General features: G+C 39.4%; 1 protein-coding gene across 3 annotated transcripts in view; it reads left to right on the top strand.

Moving 5' to 3' along the window:
* The window catches only part of SLC38A1 (solute carrier family 38 member 1), a 90,703-nt gene that overhangs the window by 18,713 nt on the left and 52,770 nt on the right, over window positions 1-19,220 (top strand). For all 3 annotated transcript variants that reach the window (XM_003252256.3, XM_012510700.2, XM_030822680.1), the window contains exons 2-3: window positions 7,215-7,331; window positions 10,661-10,875. In XM_003252256.3, the coding sequence (XP_003252304.1) occupies window positions 10,754-10,875 (122 nt within the window). In that variant the 5' untranslated portion in view covers window positions 7,215-7,331; window positions 10,661-10,753. The remainder of the gene's footprint in view (window positions 1-7,214; window positions 7,332-10,660; window positions 10,876-19,220) is intronic.

Below are 19,220 nucleotides of genomic sequence, written 5' to 3'. Positions count from 1 at the left end.
TCTTTCTCTTGCCTGATTGCCCTGGCCAGAACTTCCAACGCTGTGTTGAATTGAGCAGTGAGAGAGGGCATCCCTGTCTTGTGCCAGTTTTCAAAGGGAATGCTTCCAGTTTGTGCCCATTCAGTACGATATTGGTTGTAGGTTTGTCATAAATAGCTCTTGTTATTTTGAGAAACGTTCCATCAATACCCAGTTTATTGAGAGTTTTCAGCCTGAAGGGCTGTTGAATTTTGTCAAAGGCCTTTTCTGCATCTATTGAGATAATCATGTGGTTTTTGTTGTTGGTTCCGTTTATGTGATGGATTCGGTTTATTGATTTGCGTATGTTGAACCAACCTTGCATCCCAGAGATGAAGTTAATTTGATTGTGGTGGATAAGGTTTTTGATGTGCTGCTGGATTTTATTTGCCAGTATTTTATTGAGGATTTTCGCATCAATGTTCATCAGGGATATTGGCCTAAAATTCTCTTTTTTTGTTGTGTCTCTGCCAGGCTTTGGTATCAGGATGATGAGGGCCTCATAAAGTGAGTTAGGGAGGATTGCCTCTTTTTCCATTAATTAGAATAGTTTCAGGTGGAATGGTACCAGCTCCTCTTTGTACCTCTGGTAGAATTTGCCTGTGAATCTGTCTGGTCCTGGTCTTCTTTTACTTGGTAGGCTATTAATTATTGCCTCAATTTCACAGCCTGTTATTGGTCTATTCAGAGATTCCACTTCTTCCCAGTTTAGTGTTGGGAGGGTGTATGTGCCCAGGAATTCATTCATTTTTCCTAGATTTTTCTAGTTTATCTGTGTAGAGGTGTTTATAGTATTCTCTGATGGTAGTTTGTATTTCTGTGGGATCGGTGGTGATATCCCCTTTATCATTTTTTATTGCGTCTATTTGATTCTTCTCTCTTTTCTTCTTTATTAGTCTTGCTAGTGGTCTATCAATTCTGATGATCTTTTCAAAAAACCAGCTCCTGGATTCATTGATTTTTTGAAGGGTTTTTTTATATCTCTATCTCCTTCAATTCTGCTCCAATCTTAGTTATTTCTTGCCTTCTGCTAGCTTTTGAATTTGTTTGCTTCTGCTTCTCTAGTTCTTTTAATTGTGATGTTAGGGTGTTGATTCTAGCTCTTTCCTGCTTGCTTTTGTGGGCATTTAGTGCTATAAATTTCCCTCTACACACGGCTTTAAATGTGTCCCAGAGATTCTGGTATGATGTGTCTTTGTTCTTATTGGCTTCAAAGAATGTATTTATTTGTGCCTTCATTTTGTTATTTACCCAGTAGTCATTCAGGAGCAGGTTGTTCAGTTTCCATGTAGTTGTGTGGTTTTGAGTGAGTTTCTTTTTTCTTTTTTTTTTTTTTTGTGGCAGAGTCTTGCTCTATCGCCCAGTCTGGAGTGCAGTGGCACGATCTTGGCTCACTGTAAACTCTGCCTCCCAGGTTCAAGCGATTCTCCTGCCTCAGCCTCCCGAGTAGCTGGGACTGCAGGCACCTGCCACTGCACCTGGATAATTTTTTGTATTTTTAGTAGAGGCGGGGTTTCAACCTGGCAACCAGGATGGTCTTGATCTCCTGACCTCATGATCTGCCCACCTCGGCCTCCCAAAGTGCTAGGATTACAGGTGTGAGCCTCTGCGCCTGGCCTTGAGTGAGTTTCTTAATCCTGAGTTCTAATTTGATTGCACTGTGGTCTGAGATACAGTTTGTTGTGATTTCCGTTCTTTTACATTTGCTGAGGAGTGCTTTACTTCCAACTATGTGGTCAGTTTTGGAATAAATGCGATGTGGTGCTGAGAAGAATACACATTCTGTTGATTTGGAGGGGAGAGTTCTGTAGATGTCTATTAGGTCCGCCTGGTGGAGAGATGAGTTCAAGTCTTGGATATCCTTGTTAACTTTCTGTCTCGTTGATCTGTCTAATATTGACAGTGGGTGTTAAAGCCTCCCATTATTATTGTGCGGGGGTCTAAGTCTCTTTGCAGGTCTCTAAGGACTTGCTTTATGAATCTGGGTGCTCCTGTATTGGGTGCATATATATTTAGGATAGTTAGCTCTTTTTGTTGAATTGATCCCTTTACCATTATGTGATGGCCTTTGTCTCTTTTGATCTTTGTTTGTTTAAAGTCTGTTTTATCCGAGACTAGGATTGCAACCCCTACTTTTTTTTGCTTTCCATTTGCTTAGTAGATCTTTCTCCATCCCTATATTTTGAGCTTATGTGTGTCTTTGCACGTGAGATAGGTCTCTTGAATACAGCACACTTATGGGTCTTGACTCTATCCAATTTGCCAGTCTGTGTCTTTTAATTGGGGCATTTAGCCCATTTACATGTAAGGTTAATATTGTTATGTGTGAGTTTGATCCTGTCATTATGATGTTAGTTGGTTATTTTGCTCATTAATTGATGTAGTTTCTTCACAGCATTGATGGTCTTTACAATTTGTCATGTTTTTACAGCAGCTGGTACTGATTGTTGCTTTCTATGTTTAGTGCTTCCTTCAGGAGCTCTTGTAAGGCAGGCCTAGCGGTGACAAAATCTCTCAGCATTTGCTTGTCTATAAAGGATTTTATTTCTCCTTCACTTATGAAGCTTAGTTTGGCTGGATATAAAATTCTGGGTTGAAAATTCTTTTCTTTCAGAATGTTGAATGCTGGCCCCCACTCTCTTCTGGCCTGTAGAGTTTCTGCCGAGAGATCTGCCGTAGTCTGATGGGCTTCCCTTTGTGGGTAACCTGACTTTTCTCTCTGGATGCCCTTAACATTTTTTCCTTCATTTCAACCTTGGTGAATCCGATAATTATGTGTCTTGGGGTTGCTCTTCTTGAGGACTATCTTTGTGGTGTTCTCTGTATTTCCTAAATTTGAGTGTTGGCCTGCCATGCTAGATTGTGGAAGTTCTCCTGAATAATATCCTGAAGAGTGTTTTCTAACTTTGTTTCATTTTCCCTGTCACTTTCACATACACCAGTCAAACGTAGATTTGGTCTCTTCACATAGTCCCATATTTCTTGGAGGCTTTGTTCATTTCTTTTTACTGTTTTTCCTCTAAACTCTTCTCGCTTTATTTCATTAATTTGATCTTCAATCACTGATACCCTTTCTTCCACTTGATAGAATTGGCTATTGAAGCTTGGGCATGCATCACATAGTTCTCGTGCCATGGTTTTCAGCTCCATCAGGTCATTTGCAGTCTTCTCTGCACTATTTATTCTAGTTAGCCATTTGTCTAATGTTTTTTCAAGGTTTTTAGCTTCCTTGTGACGGGATAGAACATCCTCCTTTAGCTCGGAGAAGTTTGTTATTACCGACCTTCTGAAGCCTACTTCTGCCAACTTGTCAAACTCATTCTCCATCCAGCTTTGTTCCATTGCTGGCGAGGAGTGGCCATCCTTTGGAGGAGAAAAGGCGCCCTGGTTTTTAGAATTTTCAGCTTTTCTGCTCTGTTTTTTCCCTATCTTTGTGGTTTTATCTACCTTTGGTCTTTGATGTTCATGACCTACAGATGGGGTTTTGGTGTGGATGTCCTTTGTGCTGATGTTGATGCTATTTCCCTCTGTTTGTTAGTTTTCCTTTTAACAATCAGGTCCCTCAGCTGCAGGTCTGTTGGAATTTGCTGGAGGTTCTTTCCAGACCGTTTGCCCAGGTATCACCAGCGGAGGCTGCAGAAGAGCAAATATTGCAGAGCAGCAAATATTGCTGCCTGATCCTTCCTCTGGTAGCTTTGTCCAAGAGGGGTTTCTGCTTGTACGAGGTGTCAGTCAGCCCCTACTTGGAAGTATCTCCCAGTTAGGCTGAACAGGGGTCAGGGACCCACTTGAGGAGGCAGTGTGTCTGTTCTCAGATATCAAACATCATGGTGGGAGAACCACTGCTCTCTTCAGAGCTGTCAGACAGGGATGTTTAAGTCTGCAGAAGTTTCTGCTGCCTTTTCTTCAGCTGTGCTCTGTCCCCAGAGGTGGGGTCTATAGAGACTGCAAGCCTTGCTCCGCCGTGGTGGGCCCCACCCAGTTAGAGCTTCCTTGGCTGCTTTGTTTACCTATTCAAGCCTCAGAAATGGCAGACACCCCTTCCGCTGCCGGGCTGCTGCCAGGCAAGTCCATCTCAGACTGCTGCGCTAGCAGTGAGCAAGGTTCTGTGGGCGTGGGACCTGCCGATCCAGGCACGGGATACAATCTCCTGGTCTGCTGTTTGCTAAGACCTTTGGAAAAGCACAGTATTTGAGTGGGAGTGTCCTGTTTTTCCATGTACAGTCTGTCACAGCTTCCCTTGGCCTGACAAGGGAAATTCCCAGACCCCTTGCTCTTCCTGGGTGAGGCAACACCCCGCCCTGCTTCACCTCACCCTCCATAGGCTGTACCCACTCTCCAACCAGTCCCAATGAGATGAACCAGGTGCCTCAGTTGGAAATGCAGAATTATCACCTGTCTTCTGCTTTGTTCATGCTGGGAGCTGCAGAATGGAGCTGTTCCTATTTGGCCCTCTTTGAACAGACCATGACAGAGATCAAGAAATAATATTTTTTAAAAGATCCACTTCTGTTCTTCAAAATGCTTACAATACAATACTCAATTTAAAAACTAGGCTAAAAACAATATAAAATCACCAATGCTAAATTAAAAAAGAGAAGGAAGAGGAACTAGAGCTAGAGAAAGGAAATAAAAATAAAAAAGGAAGAAAAAAAGGAAGAAAAATCTCAACAGTGGCCCATTTGGGGGTGGTAGAATTTCTTCTACAATATCTGTTCTGAAGATTCTACAGTGAGTATGTGTTACTTTTATTTATTTTTTGAGACAGGGTCTCCCCCTCTGTTACTCAGGCTGGAGCACAGTGGCATGATCACAGTTCAGTGGAGTCTTGACCTCCCCAGGCTCAGTGCACATGTCTTTATGAGGTGATGATTTCATTTTCTTTGGGTATATATCCAGAAGTGGGATTACTGTGTCATATGAAACAGTAAAGTTCTAGTTTTAATTTTTTTAGGAACCTCCATACTGTTTTCTATAATGGCGCACCAAACTACCTTCCCTCCAACAGTGTACAAAGATTTCCTTTTCTCCATACCCTTGCCAACACTTGTTATCTCTTGACTTTTGATAATGGCTGTCCTAAGAGCTGTGAGGTGATAGCTCATTGCAGTATGGATTTGCATTTCCCTGATGGTTAGTAATGTTGAGCACCCGTTCACATACTTGTGGCCATTTTTATGTATTCTTTGGAGAAATGTCTACTAATACTTTCTCAAAATCACTGACTTAGCTTTTATAATTGATTCTGAGGAGTCGAGCTAGGAGAGGTCTGATTATATTAGTTCTTCACAATAAAAAACCAATGATGATTCATAACAAGTTTTAGAATTAAGCGTATGTGGCAAGATATGTAGTGCTACCCAATTTTTGTTATTTTTTAGGTTTGATAGTGATGCAGTGGTATTGTTTAAGAAGGGGGTTCTTTTTAGAGATTCTTGCTGAAATATTTACAGATGATATGATATCAAGGACCTGCTGCAAAATAATTCCAGGTGATGGTGGGCATAAAAAAATCCAACAAGACAGGCCTGAATTGATAATTGAAGTTGGTATATGGGAGTTCATTATACCATTGTCTACTTTTACATGTGTTTAAAGTTTCCAGTAGCAAAAAAAATTTTAAGGGAGAAATAAAATTAAGGATATCAGTCAGGGTTTAGTTTTGTTTAACAGAGATCTGTTTATGCTAAGGAAAACAGATTTAATACAAGGAATTCAGTGCCTAAAAATTTGTTAAAATTACTGGCAGTGCAGGCTCTAGGCTGGGCCTCTAGGAATAATTAACATAACAACACATTCAACTGGCTTGCTAAGGTTAAATGCTATCTGTGCCTCCTTCAGGAAGTCTGGAAATCAGGAAGCCATTATCTCAAGTGCATGCTCCAGGAACACATCACTTGAGCCAAATCTGATGATCAAGAATCATAGCCACAACTGTTGGCTCCAGGGCTACCTGCTGCTGCAGCACCTGCTAGAATGGTACCAGCAAAGCGGATGCCTTGCTCTGGCCACCACGACTCTCCCATTGGTGGAATCTAAATTATATCTAGAAACCTAGCTGCAAGGGAGTGTGGGAAATGTAGTTTTCAACTTTCTATCCTTTACAGAACTGGACTAAAAAGAGGTGGGAACAAATATTGAGTGGACCAATCCACCACAAAGTGTTAGCAATTAGGCTGCCAGTACTGTCCCCGGTACAAGGAAAGTCCTCCCTCTCCCCCAGTCTAATATTACCTATTGTTAGACACAGTTCAGGTCCTATCTCTTTATTAAATTAAGACTTACCTGATCTCTCCTGGCCTCATTGATTTCTCCACCGTTCTGCTCTCATTTCCTCTTTCCTTCCTTGCTTCCTTCCCTCCTTCATGCATGTATGCACTGTGTAGGTATGTGTGTCTCTGAACCAGACTTATTCTTCATTCTGCCATGTAGTTTAGTCTATATCATGCAAATGTTTTGAGGTATGGTGTCATTTTAGATGTGTTGGTCTTGCTTGGTTAAATAGGCTCTAAGTGACTTAAGGCCAGATAAGTTTCTTTGTTTATCCTCTCCTTTGATATATAACACCATGCAGTATAAATAGCAAGATTATGTATTTTACATTGGTACTATTAATAAATTGTACCAATAAGCATAACAAGAAATTGATGCCTTCCTTAAGTACCTCACAAGGTTGTGGCAAGGATCAGAAATGTTCTGTGCTAAATAAATTGTAATTTGTAACCTATTATAAATGTTGACAGATAGTAATTATGGTTATGTTAACACCAAGATCTTCACATGATGACCCTAGTCTGCCTTTTAATTAATCGTATAGCCTGATGATTATTTCTGTCTTTCAGTGAAACTATAGTCCTTTGTTTCTTGAACTCAGTCTGCACTTCCCACCACTGCGCCATTGACCATGTTCTCCCTCCACTGAGAAGTCTCAGCTCAGGCCCCATCTCCATCTGTCAATCTTCTCTCCACCAAGCAGTCTGAATGTCCAGCAATAACTGGTTAGATGTCAATTTCTGGCAGAGTTAACCAAGTATCAACAGTAATGGTGTAGACCTGTGCTTACTGACATAACTCAGGATAGGAAATGATATCTTGTTAAGTGAAAAAAATGTTTTAAAAACTCAATGTTTGTTATAATTTCCATTTTTGTAAATGTGTATACATCTTTTATTTGTGCTCATTCTTTCATTTGACAGATATTTATTGAGTGTCTACTGTGCGCCAGGCACTATACCTATGTGCATAGAAAAACCCTGGAAGGCCATACAACAATATATATAGAGAGTGATCGTCTCTGCTTGCTGAGATAACAGGTGAACTTTTTTCTTTTTGCTCATTTTATTCCATTTGAAAAATTGTATTTTCCAACTTTTCTACCAAACCTATATTAGTTAATTCATCAATTCATTTATTCTTTAATAAATTAGTATTTATTAATAAATAATATTTTTTAAAATAATCACTTCTTTTCTTCAAAATGCTTACAATATAATACTCAGTGAAAAAAGTAGGCTAAAAACAATCTAAAATCACCAATGCTAAACTTAAAAAAGAGAAGGAAGAGGAACTAGAGCTAGAGAAAGGAAAGGAAAAGAAAAAAGGAAGAAAAATCTTAACAGTGGCCCATTTGGGGGTGGTAGAATTTCTTTTACAATATCTGTTCTAAAGATTCTACAGTGAGTATGTGTTGCTTTTATTTATTTTTTGAGACAGGGTTTCACTCTGTTGCCCAGGCTGGAGCACAGTGGCATGATCACATTTCAGTGGAGCTTTGACCTCCCCAGGCTCAGGTGATCTCCCACCACAGCCTCTCAAATAGCTGGGACCACAGGCACGTGCTACACACCCAGCTAATGTTTTGTTTTGATTTTGTTGTTGTTTTGTTTTTTTCTGTTGTTTGTTTGTTTTTTGTAGAGACGGGGTTTTGCCATGTTGTCTCAAATTCTTGGGCTTAAGTGATCTGCCTGCCTGGGCATCCCAAAGTGTTGAGATTACAAATGTGAGCCACCATGCCCAGGCATTGTATTACTTTTAGAATTAGGAAAAAAAAATTTCAAGATCCAATCCAAATGTGACTTTTCTGTGAAGCTGCCTGAGATCTCTGCATTTAACATTTTTCAAGCTTTTTCAATCCCTTCATCACTTAGTACTCAATAAATATATGATAAGTTGAATTGATACTATTTTTTCAAGTGTAGCCTTGGTGATAGGTGTCATTAATTTTGTTAATTTTTCCCTTCAATTTCCATTTTGATTTTCAAGAACAAGTTAGGTTTCAGAGAGCTTATTTAATAATAATAAAAAATTATTCTTTGTGATTAATTTGTACTAATATTTGCATAATATTGACTGAATTTTAGTGGCCAGGACTTCATCTGTTGTTTTCATTCTTTTGCCTTCTTCTCTGTTTCTTACTAGTTTTACACACGTGCACGTGTGTGTCTGATATGCATACACACACTCACATATATATACATACATATGTATTTTTAATATGAAAATTTAAACAGTAGACTTGAGATCTATTATTAGTCAATCCTTTCTTACTGCAGAAAATTTTTGTCTGGTGCCCTATTTCCTTCCATTTTGTAGAGAGAAAAGTCTCCTTAACCCAGATTGGAAATGTCATCCACTGAATTAACTTTCTATCAGCCCTGTAGTATCACTTCAGTAGCCTGGGATATAGTCACACAAGAGGGAGTCAGTGTGGCAAGACTTTTAGAAATTACCCAGTCTAGCCCATTTGGGCAGCTTTCATCAAAGACGGCCAAGGGATAAGAGTGGGGCTCAACCATTTTAATTCATTTCAGCTTTTGCAAAATAAAGCAGATGGTAAAACATCACCACTGCATGAAAGTACCAGAAACAACCAGAGATGGGCCAGTCTCTAGCACCACCACTGTGGTTAGAGGAATCAGCCTCAGACCAGGAGTCATGGGGTCAAATCTCCCTGTCCTGGCTCTCCTCCTTCTTGAGGAGGTACCTTGCCCTGAAGACAAGACAAGGTTCCTAGAACTTGTGTTCCTGGAACACCTCACACCTGAGATGTTATAAATATGTGTATATTATGGCACATTACAGGATCCTGAAACCGGGGAAGTTGTATTCTAGATAGGAGACTGTGTGAATGAAAAGAATAATGTGTGGCCTGGCTGTGGAAAGAGGAAAAGAGGGGGATGCCTGGAAAAGTTATCATTCTAGGGCACTCTCTGTGGGTCTTCAAAATAATAGAAATTAGTAAGATGCTTCTTGAAATACTACTTAGTTGGGCACATTGGGGTTTGACCGTTAACTAGGCTACAGCCATCTTACGGAATTTAGGATCAGACAAAATTCAAAACATTGTCCAAGGGGATTTGCTAATGACATTTAAAAAAAAAATCCAGCTCATTGACATTCTGCTTCATTCCATGGTCCCCATCACTTTGCTGAGAGTATCACGGTGAGGCTCCCCATGCATTATACGCCTTGCTTTTGAAGTTACATTTGCCTCTGTGGCCATCTGCTTTTTAGACAAGATTGGGCACATTCAGGGTGGCATGGCCATAGACAAGCCATCTGCTTTTTAATTCGTGAGGCTGCTGTGCCCCCAAAATTCTTTTTCTCGCTCCCTACTTACTATGGGTAATCCCTCAGAAACTTAAACTACAGTCATCCATATGGGAGAAAATGTGAACTCTGGAAGTTTTTCATTTCTGATGAGTAATATAGTAGCAGTTGGATTAAACCAAATCCTTTTGAGTATTTAATTCCCTAATTCCCTGACATAAAGTGATTTCATTGAAGAGATTGATTTAATCTCTTGCAGTTGATGGATACACTACTTGCAAAATTTCAAAACATAAATTTGTTGTTTACTGGTTGACTACCAGGTTGGGTACTTGATCCCAGGATTTGCATTTTTCTTTAAGCTGGGATTGCTAAACCGAAGGTGCTTTTGTGTCTGTGCAGTCTGTACCCAGCTATATGTGTGCTCTGTGATCTGACACATTAAAATAACTGAATCACTTTCATTTTAAAAGCACTGCTTCAGGCCGGGCGCAGTGGCTCATGCCTGTAATTTGAACACTTTGGGAGGCCGAGGAGGGCGGATCACCTGAGGTCAGGAGTTCGAGACCAGCCTGACCAACATGGAGAAACCTGTCTCTACTAAAAATACAAAATTTTAGCCAGGCGTGGTGGCGCATGCCTGTAATCACAGCTACTTGGGAGGCTGAGGCAGGAGAAACGCTTGAACCAGGGAAGCAGAGGTTGCAGTGAGCCGAGACTGTGCCATTGCACTCCAGCCTGGGCAACAAGAGTGAAACTCCATCTCAAAGAACAACAACAACGACAACACTGCTTCATATCATAAAAGGGGGTCTCTGTTACCTACAGCTAACATGATATTCTTATAAACCTGATTGGTAAGATTATGGGGCATGATTCACTGTATAGTTAAAAATGGAAGGAAATCTATAAAAGGCATAAAATTTAGATACACCTCCATAACTTGATAGACAAAGATTGCTTTAATGCATCTAGTAGCAACATGTAAAAGTTGTATAATCAGTAAATTAACTACTTGTTTATTTGTGGTAATTTATTTTTAATCAGTAGCATTTCATATGTTTAGTTATTTTTTTATTTTGCTATATTTTAGGGGTGTCAAGCTTCCATTTGGGTATCTACTTCTAAATACACTCAGAACAGAAGAAATTTGGACTAATTTTCAAACTACAGATACTTTCTAATCATGATGCATTTCAAAAGTGGACTCGAATTAACTGAGTTGCAAAACATGACAGTGCCTGAGGATGATAACATTAGCAATGACTCCAATGATTTCACCGAAGTAGAAAATGGTCAGATAAATAGGTGAGTATTTTTCCACTAACACTTCTATCCAGTGAAAGAAATGGCTCGTGGCTCACACCTGTAATCCCAGCACTTTGGGAGGCCGAGGTGGGTGGATCATTTGAGGTCAGGAATTCGAGACCAGCCTGACCAACATGGTGAAACCCCGTCTCTACTAAAAATACAAAAAATTAGCCAGGCATGGTGGCGCATGCCTGTAGTCCCAGCTACTTGGGAGGCTGAGGCAGGAAAATCGCTTGAACCTGGGAGGCAGAGGTTGCAGTGAGCGGAGATCGTGCCACTGCACTACAGCCTGGACCACAGAGTGAAACTCTGTCTTGGAAAAAAAAAAAAGTAAAGAAAAAGAAATGGCTTTAAAAATTATTCTGGTTTTTAGTTATTCTGTTGAATTATTCATTACTAAAGTTATGTTCCATTTGAAGATGCAATTTGAATTTCTTATGTGACATCTGTTGGGCATAGTCTGCAATAGCAGATGAAGCAAATAGGAAAGTAATTTATTCATCTTTTAAAATCTTTCAATTGAGACTAATAAAAATATATGCATGCCTTGAACCCCAAGCAAGCTCTGTTATGAATTAAACAGACTACTGGAATTTCACTGCATCCCATATCCAAATGTGTACTACAGTCATCTGTACATATTTTAATCAAGAAATGGTCAAAGTTGCATTTGCTGATGAATCTGTGTTAAACTACAAATGTATCGTCCTTATAAGCATCATTTGTAGTATGGATTTTAAATAATAATAATGGTTGAGCCCAAATGACTCTGTGAGGAACTATAATAGAGACATAGTACACAAAAGAAAAAGAGAAGGAAAGCGACCACGACTGAGGAGAGAAGCAATGGGGAAGACGTAGAGGGTCAGGGTAGGAAGAGTGCTGGCCTGGAAGCTCCCAGCCACTAGCTGTGTCCTCAGGCAAGTTGTTCCAACCCTTGGGTCGTTATTGCTTACATCACAAGAGTAGAACCAAATGTCTTTTTAAAAAAATGATTTGGGGCATTCTTAGACCCACTGATTGTCTAGCTGGCTTAGCAGGAAGCCTCCAGCTTGAGAGTTAGCGGCACAGCCTCCTGAAAGATTAGGAGAAGAGAGTGACATATGCAGGACTGTTAGAACACCTACAATGTTATACTTTGGGAGGGTCAAAAGGAAATTGGGGATGGAAGAGGATAAGAACATTATGTCAACTAACCAGGCACCTTTGTAGAAATCATTTCTGATAGTCTACATTCTGATAAAGTATGTGATTAAAAGCCCAGCATAGGATTTAGCTACCATCATTTATTAATACAGATGTTCTCCTTTTTTCCTCCTTTAAATGTTCTTGGAGGTTAAGTCCCCAACTCAGATACTTTTCCTCATTATTATCCAAGTATGGTCAACTGTGCTAGGTGATGTTTCTTACTATGGGACTCAAGTGTACTTACTTCTTTCATCTTTTTTGAGTAATTCTTAATAATAATACCCATTTCTTGAGTGCCAGGTATTTTACATATGCTACCACATATCCTTATAACTTCCATGCACAGCAGGTATTCTTCTGCAAATGAGAAAAATGTAAAATTTCCGTTTACAAATAAGGAAACTAAGTTTCAGAGGAAGAAAATAACTTATCCAAGGGTACACACAGGTCTGTCTAAAATTTGTGTATTTTTACTCTACCCTCCTCCCCCTGGTTATAATGCTTGGGCATTGGTAAAAAGCTAGTCTTTAATAGTTCTATTAAATGCTACCAGGGCCATTTTATGTGCTGTACTCCTGGACAGTTCAGTAGTCCCTGCTGACCTCCACTGAACAGTGGAAGGAATTCTCACCACAAGTAGGACATGTGGTTTTATAAAATTATCAAAGCAATCCATTATCAAAGCAATCCAAACCTCAAGGGCCTTAAAGGTGGGAGTCATTTATAATAGTCAGTTTAGAATCTGAACTTGATTTTTAAAAGTGTCACTTACTAAAAATGTCAAGTTTTTAGATGATTACCACTTGCAGTAGATGGGAGAAACATCTATTCTCACCCGCGACTTAGGCACCTTGCCCGGATGAGCTCACTTCCCTATAGGCTCCAACCAGGGCAAGCATTGGTACAGAGGGAGGTCTGTTGGCTTTTGATTCCTGTATTGCAAATGCAGTGTGATGAGTCTTTTGGGTTTTTTTTTTTCTTTATTTCCCCTCCTTCTCTGACTCAGTTCATGACTCTTGTTTCATTTCTGGCTCTAAGACAATTGAAAAACAACATGTTATAGGATGAAGCTAATAAAGAAAAAGACCCTTGCCAATTTTATTGAAGGTCCCTACTGGGTTATCTGGCTTACTGTATTGGCATATTTTAGTAGTCCATGATTCCTGCAAAAACTACACCTAAATACCCCTCATTCTTCCTGCGGTTTTCTCAAATTTGTGGGAGGAAGGTAGGTCCCATTATATGAATCTAAGAAAACTGCTTCTCCCCAAACAGTGAACTTTTAGGAAGCTAGAGAAAATGTTGAAAACAAACATTGATGGTGTGTTACTTGGCATCTAGCTGATAGCTCTGCCTGGAAACTTCGCAATTGGATACAATAAGAACCTTTTATTCTTTTAAGTTTGGTTGAAAATAAGAGTAGAGTCATTTGAGCATTCAGACACCTGCCCTTATTCCAGTTCAGTTGTTTTATTTCATGCCCAAATTTTGGGGTTGTGGTCATAGAAACCTATACCTGGAATGGCAATACCTTTGAAAATATCCATTAGACCAGTGCTGCCAACTGGTGTTTTAATGTGTGTATGAAATACTTGGAAACCTTGTTAAATGCAGATTCTGATTCAGTAAGTCTGGGGTAGGGCCTGCAATTCTGATTTCTAGCAAATTCCCACGTGATGCCCATAACTGCTGGTCCATGAACCAAACTTTGAGTAGAAAGCTCTAGACTCTTCCTCTAAATGTGAACTTCTTGTGAGAAGGGACTGTCTTAATCATCTTTATACTCCTTCTGCCTATCCTAGTGTCTAGGCAGGGTGGACTGCCTGTCCTAGTGTCTAGGTAATGTCTACAGGGTGGACATTACAAATTATGTGTTGACTGAGAGAGAGAGTAAAGTACGTGGCTTTGGATTTAGACTTGCGTTGAATCCTGGCTCTATCACAGATCTTATTGATCTTGTGCTCTGAGCCTCAATCCCATCCCTTTAAGATGGGGATAATAATAATACCTTTCCTCATGGGATTGTTGGGGAATGTTTAATGCACTATTATCTGTAGGTTAAGAACATAGGCTCTGCACTTAGCCTGCTTATATTCAAATCCTGCCACAACAGGTTAGGTAGCCCATTTATGCCTAGTGTTCCATTATTGGAACGCTAAGCTTGTGGGACTTATTTATATCCTACTGCTCAAGGTCATTGCCAAGGTCTAATTTTTCGCACAAAGAAAATTGCAACCTCTGGCATAAATGGGTTAATAGTAATGTAACTCTGGTCAAGTTACTTAATTTTTCCAAACTGGGGCTAAAAATAATACCAACCACATATAATTATTGTGAAAATAAATGAGGAAATCCACGTAAAGTACCTGGCACAGTGTCTGGCAATAGTAAGCCTCTTAGTATGGGAAAAGTCTACCAGTAAAAATGCAGTCCCCTTTCTTTGGCAAGCACTTCTTTCTTCTCCACCTCAAGAAGCAATGACATTGCTCTAGGTTTTGGATGATTGCTGGTTATTGCCACCTTAAATTTGGTGAAACATTAGTAGATTATTCTAGTGTATCCAGACAAATATGCATGTATTTTAATATTTATCTGCTATTGTTCTTTCTGTATACTTATTGCTATTATGACCCAGGAACTATTTAACAAAATTTGAGAGTATTTCATTAAAATTTGTTTTTAAAAGAATTTGAGGCAACTCTTGTCACTACACCCTGAATCCACTTGTCTTTATATATCTTTTGGAGTTTGTGGGCTAAATTTTTATCACTTGAGAGGACCCTTGAAAAGTTATCCCTCTTCTTCTACGTTTTCTATACCTTAGGGAAGAAGATACCATAACATCTTTCTATATTCAATTTTCATGTCAGAAAATTCTTCTCTTGCTTTCATTCCTCCTGTTACAATTAAAGTCTTTTTTTCCTATTTTCAGTGGAATTTGTCCATCAAAAAAGGCTTTGCTTACCTCTCAGTTTTCTCTTCTCTTTAGATTCCTGTTTCTTCAATTCTCCCTTTTCATGTTTTCCAATCTCTGTTACTTGCTTCTTCCCTTTCGTTTTATTCTCTTTTTTAATACAATGTTAGCATTTCAGAGAAAGGAGTAGAAAAGGTCATTTAAGTTCAACCACTCATCTCTTTTATGTTATGAATTCTCAGAGGAAACAGTATAATCTAGTAAGAACCTGATTGGTAAGAGATTAAAATAGGAAGATTATCTTTCTGTTGTACAACTCATCCTTAATTAGATTGTTGCTGTTGATTTGTTTCTGGTTTTAAATAACAGCTTTCTGTTGCTTGCCTCTCTTCACAATGTACCTCAGTATAACAGCTTACATCATTTTTTAAGGCTTTGTCTGTTCAGGTCACCCAATCACCCATTGTAGAGTTTGTTTTGTTTTGTTTGTTCACAGAGCAATTGGCTACCTAATGGTTAATTAAATACTGTTTTATGGGTACAGACACACCCAGTGAGAACTCTTTTTTAAATAATACTTTGTCATCCTGAGATAACATGTCAAAGGCACCTTCTTCCATAGCATATTTTACGTCAATAAAGAGAAATATTACATCAATTATATTGCCGGAGGTCATGTGCTTTTTAATAAGCAAATGCATCTTTTAAATGGTGAGATAACAGAAACTTGTGATAAGCTGCTTGACCTAGTTATTTTGAATGGAATTTTCCATTACAAAAAGTTAGTTTTATATATTTTTTAAATGTATAGAAATACAAAGCAAACACTTTGGGAAGCTGAGGCAGGAGGATCACGAGGTCAGGAGATCGAGACCATCCTGGCTAACATGGTGAAAACCCGTCTCTACTAAAAATACAAAAAATTAGCCGGGTGTGGTGGCGGGCGCCTGTGGTCCCAGCTACTCGGGAGGCTGAGGCAGGAGAATGGCGTGAACCCAGGAGGCGGAGCTTGCAGCGAGCCGAGATAGCGCCACTGCAGTCCGGCCTGGGCGACAGAGCGAGATTCCGTCTCAAAAAAAAAAAAAAAAAAAAAAAAGAAATACAAAGCAAAGATGTAAAGACTTAAAGAGAAGAAAAAGTTGAAGCATCATAAAGAGAATAGGGAGGCTTTAAGTACTTCATTCTTATTGAGCTAAATTTCCCTCCAGCTTAAGCTACTCCCTAATTTCTAAACAGAAGATGCATATTCAGCTCATGGAGAGCTCCTCTGAGTTGCTAATGTGTGGGTAGGTACATATTAGAAGGAGCTGAGAGACAGCACTGGACAACCACAATTCAAGATGAGTTCAGTGTTGACAGAATGTGGTACAGATAAAGTAATAAGTAGGTCACAGTCCAAAAGTTCCAAACCAGAGTGTGGAAGACTTGTGGATGATGAGGGTTTTGAACTGATAGGGAAAGATTGGCTGAGAGGAAGAAAGAGGACCTCCTCAAGGGAAAGTGAATTCCTACTGCCATCTTGTTTTTCATTCTCTGCTCTCAGAATGCCCTGGTCGTATCTCAGCCCTCAGCCCCTCTCAGGAGGAGCAGGGGGAGCTAAGATTGGAACACTGAGGCAAAATCAAATTAAGTAGTACCTGAAATTGCAGGGTGAGGAATTTGTGCTTGAAGCTTATTCAGTGGGGGAGGCAGTGAAGATTTTTGGGAAAACCTATTAAGTCTTGTTGCAGAAAGTAGACTGAAAGAGACAGAATCAAGGAGACACTCTACAAATAATGTGTTTTAATGTGCTTATTTAACGGTTACTCATTAAAATAGCTCTGTCAGTCAGCATCATTATTCTCACTATGCAGAAGTTCTGCAGGAAACAGCTGGCAGTCATACAGGGACTTATTCTTTATCTGCTTCAACTGTACAATGTTTGACCTGGCTGAATGCCCCCTCATGTCACAGTGCCTGGATCTCTTTCTTCTCTGCTCACCTATGCTTTGCTACCAACCCAAGGGAGTGTTACCAGGCCTGGAATTTAGATCTTCCATAACAGGCAGTTTATTGGTGTTTTGTTCGGTTTGTTTGAAAATGTTTAGGCTTTTCTATTAATTTAAATATAATGGAAATTCTCTCTGGGAAACAAGTCCCTTCACAAGAAAGGCAAAGGGAAACGGCTGGATAGACTTAGTAGACGTGAGTTGGTTATGAAAATTAGCCAGATTAGGTCAAGCACAGTGGCTCACACCTGTAATCCCAGTACTTTGGGAAGGCGAGGTTGGAAGAATCACTTGAGCCAAGGAGTTCGAGACCAGCCTGGGCAACATAGCAAGACTCCATCCCTACACAATTTTTTTTAAAAGATAAGCTGGGCGTGGTGGTGTGTGCCCGTAGTCCCAGCTACTTGGGAGGCTGAGGCAGGAGGATTACTTGAGCCTAAGAGCTCCAGGTTACAGTGAGCTATGATTGTGTCACTGCACTCCAGCTTGGGCCACAAAGCAAGAACTTGTCTCTAAAATAATAATAATAATAATAATAATAATAATAATAATAAAATTAGCCTGACAAAATACAGTTGGCTGCCCATATCTTTGGGTTCTGCAACTGCAGATTCAACTCAGGATTGAAAATATTTGAGAAAACAAACACAAATTGACAATACAACAATTTAAAAAATGCAAATTTAAAAATATAGTATAACAGCTATTTACCTAGCATTTGTATTAGGTATTATAAGTAGTCTAGAGATGACTTAAAGTATACAGGAGGATATGCATAGGTTATATGCAAATTCTATAACTATTTTAAGTTAGGGACTTGAGCATCCTTGGATTTTAGTATCTGCAGAAGAGAGAGGGGTATCCTAGAACCAATCCCCTACAAATACCAAGAGACACTGTACAGTCTTTTGACAACAACACTTAAATATTTTGACTCAATTTCATTTTGGAAAGTCCAGTCCCCACGTTTCTTAGGGCGGCCTGTGTGAAAGGGAAGGCTGCTTTCCCCTGCTGTTCTGCAGCCAGATCTGTAAACCTTGGTTCTGTGGAAAGATTCAAAATGTTAAAGACAAAAGAAAAGCCAAACCAGTTATTAGCAGCAATGCTATATACAACCACCAGAGTTTGCCTGCAAATATATTGCTTTTATTATGTCAATCTCTTGCTAAGAACATTCTATATTATTTCTTAGGCTTTTGTCTTTTAGTTTCCTCTGGCTAATCCCAGTCTGTGCTGGTTTTTTCCTTCTCTGGACTCCTTACCTCATCTTAATCTGCACAGCCTGACGTTCCTATACTGGTGTTAGCTGGTATGGTCTCTCCTTGGCCGAATGTCAGCTCCTGTGTTTCAAGAGACCAAAGTTTTTCTTCCACATCATTTTGATCCCCAGTAAGTCCTAGCCAAAAGCAGTGTCCACAGATTGTATAACTTATACCAAGCGATGATCCCAGAGTAAGTTTGTAATAAGTGTATTGCCTAACTTTGGTTATTTTGTTTGAAATAACACAAACTTGGAGAAATAGTGCCTGAAAGAACCAGATCCCTTGGATAAAGATGAAAAACGTCAATGAATAAAATCAACATCAATGATACATATGTTTCATTTAAAAATGTTTTATTATGAAATATAGCATCATTGAAAAAAGTGTATGAGGCCGGTTGTGGTGGCTCATGCCTGTAATCCCAACACTTTGGGAGGCCGGGAGTTCAAGACCAGCCTGGCTGGCATAGCAAAACCACGTCTCTACTAAAGATACAAAAATTAGCTGGGTGTGATGGTGCATACCTGTAATCCCAGCTACTTGGGAGGCTGAGGCACTAGAATCACTTGAGCCTGGGAAGTGGAGATTGTACAACTGCACTGCAGCCTGGGTGACTGAGTGAGACTCTGTCTCAGAAAAAAGTATATTAAAATCTAATGTACAGTTTAAATAGGCATGCATCATTGCTTCATTAAACTAGTCCAGTTCAAGTGGTTTTATATTTATTAATGCAAAATTCACTGTCGTTAGTTCTAACCATGATCAGGTAATTGAATTTCCAGACTAGAAGAGCCAAAAAGCATCCTTAACATATCTTACTAATATATGCAGCAGTTTGCCTATGCATGGACTTTTAATTTCATTTAATTTTTTATTTTTATAGATTTAGGAGGTACAAGTCCAGTTGTGTTACACAAATATAATACGTAGTGGTGAAGTTTGGGCTTTTAAAATAGTAAACATTGTACCCATTGGATAGTGTTTCATCCC

Source organism: Nomascus leucogenys, chromosome 11 (genome assembly GCF_006542625.1).
Source record: "Nomascus leucogenys isolate Asia chromosome 11, Asia_NLE_v1, whole genome shotgun sequence".
NCBI lineage: Eukaryota > Metazoa > Chordata > Mammalia > Primates > Hylobatidae > Nomascus > Nomascus leucogenys.
The sequence above is the reverse complement of the archived record's forward strand: the minus strand, read 5'-3'. Positions and strand labels throughout refer to the sequence as shown.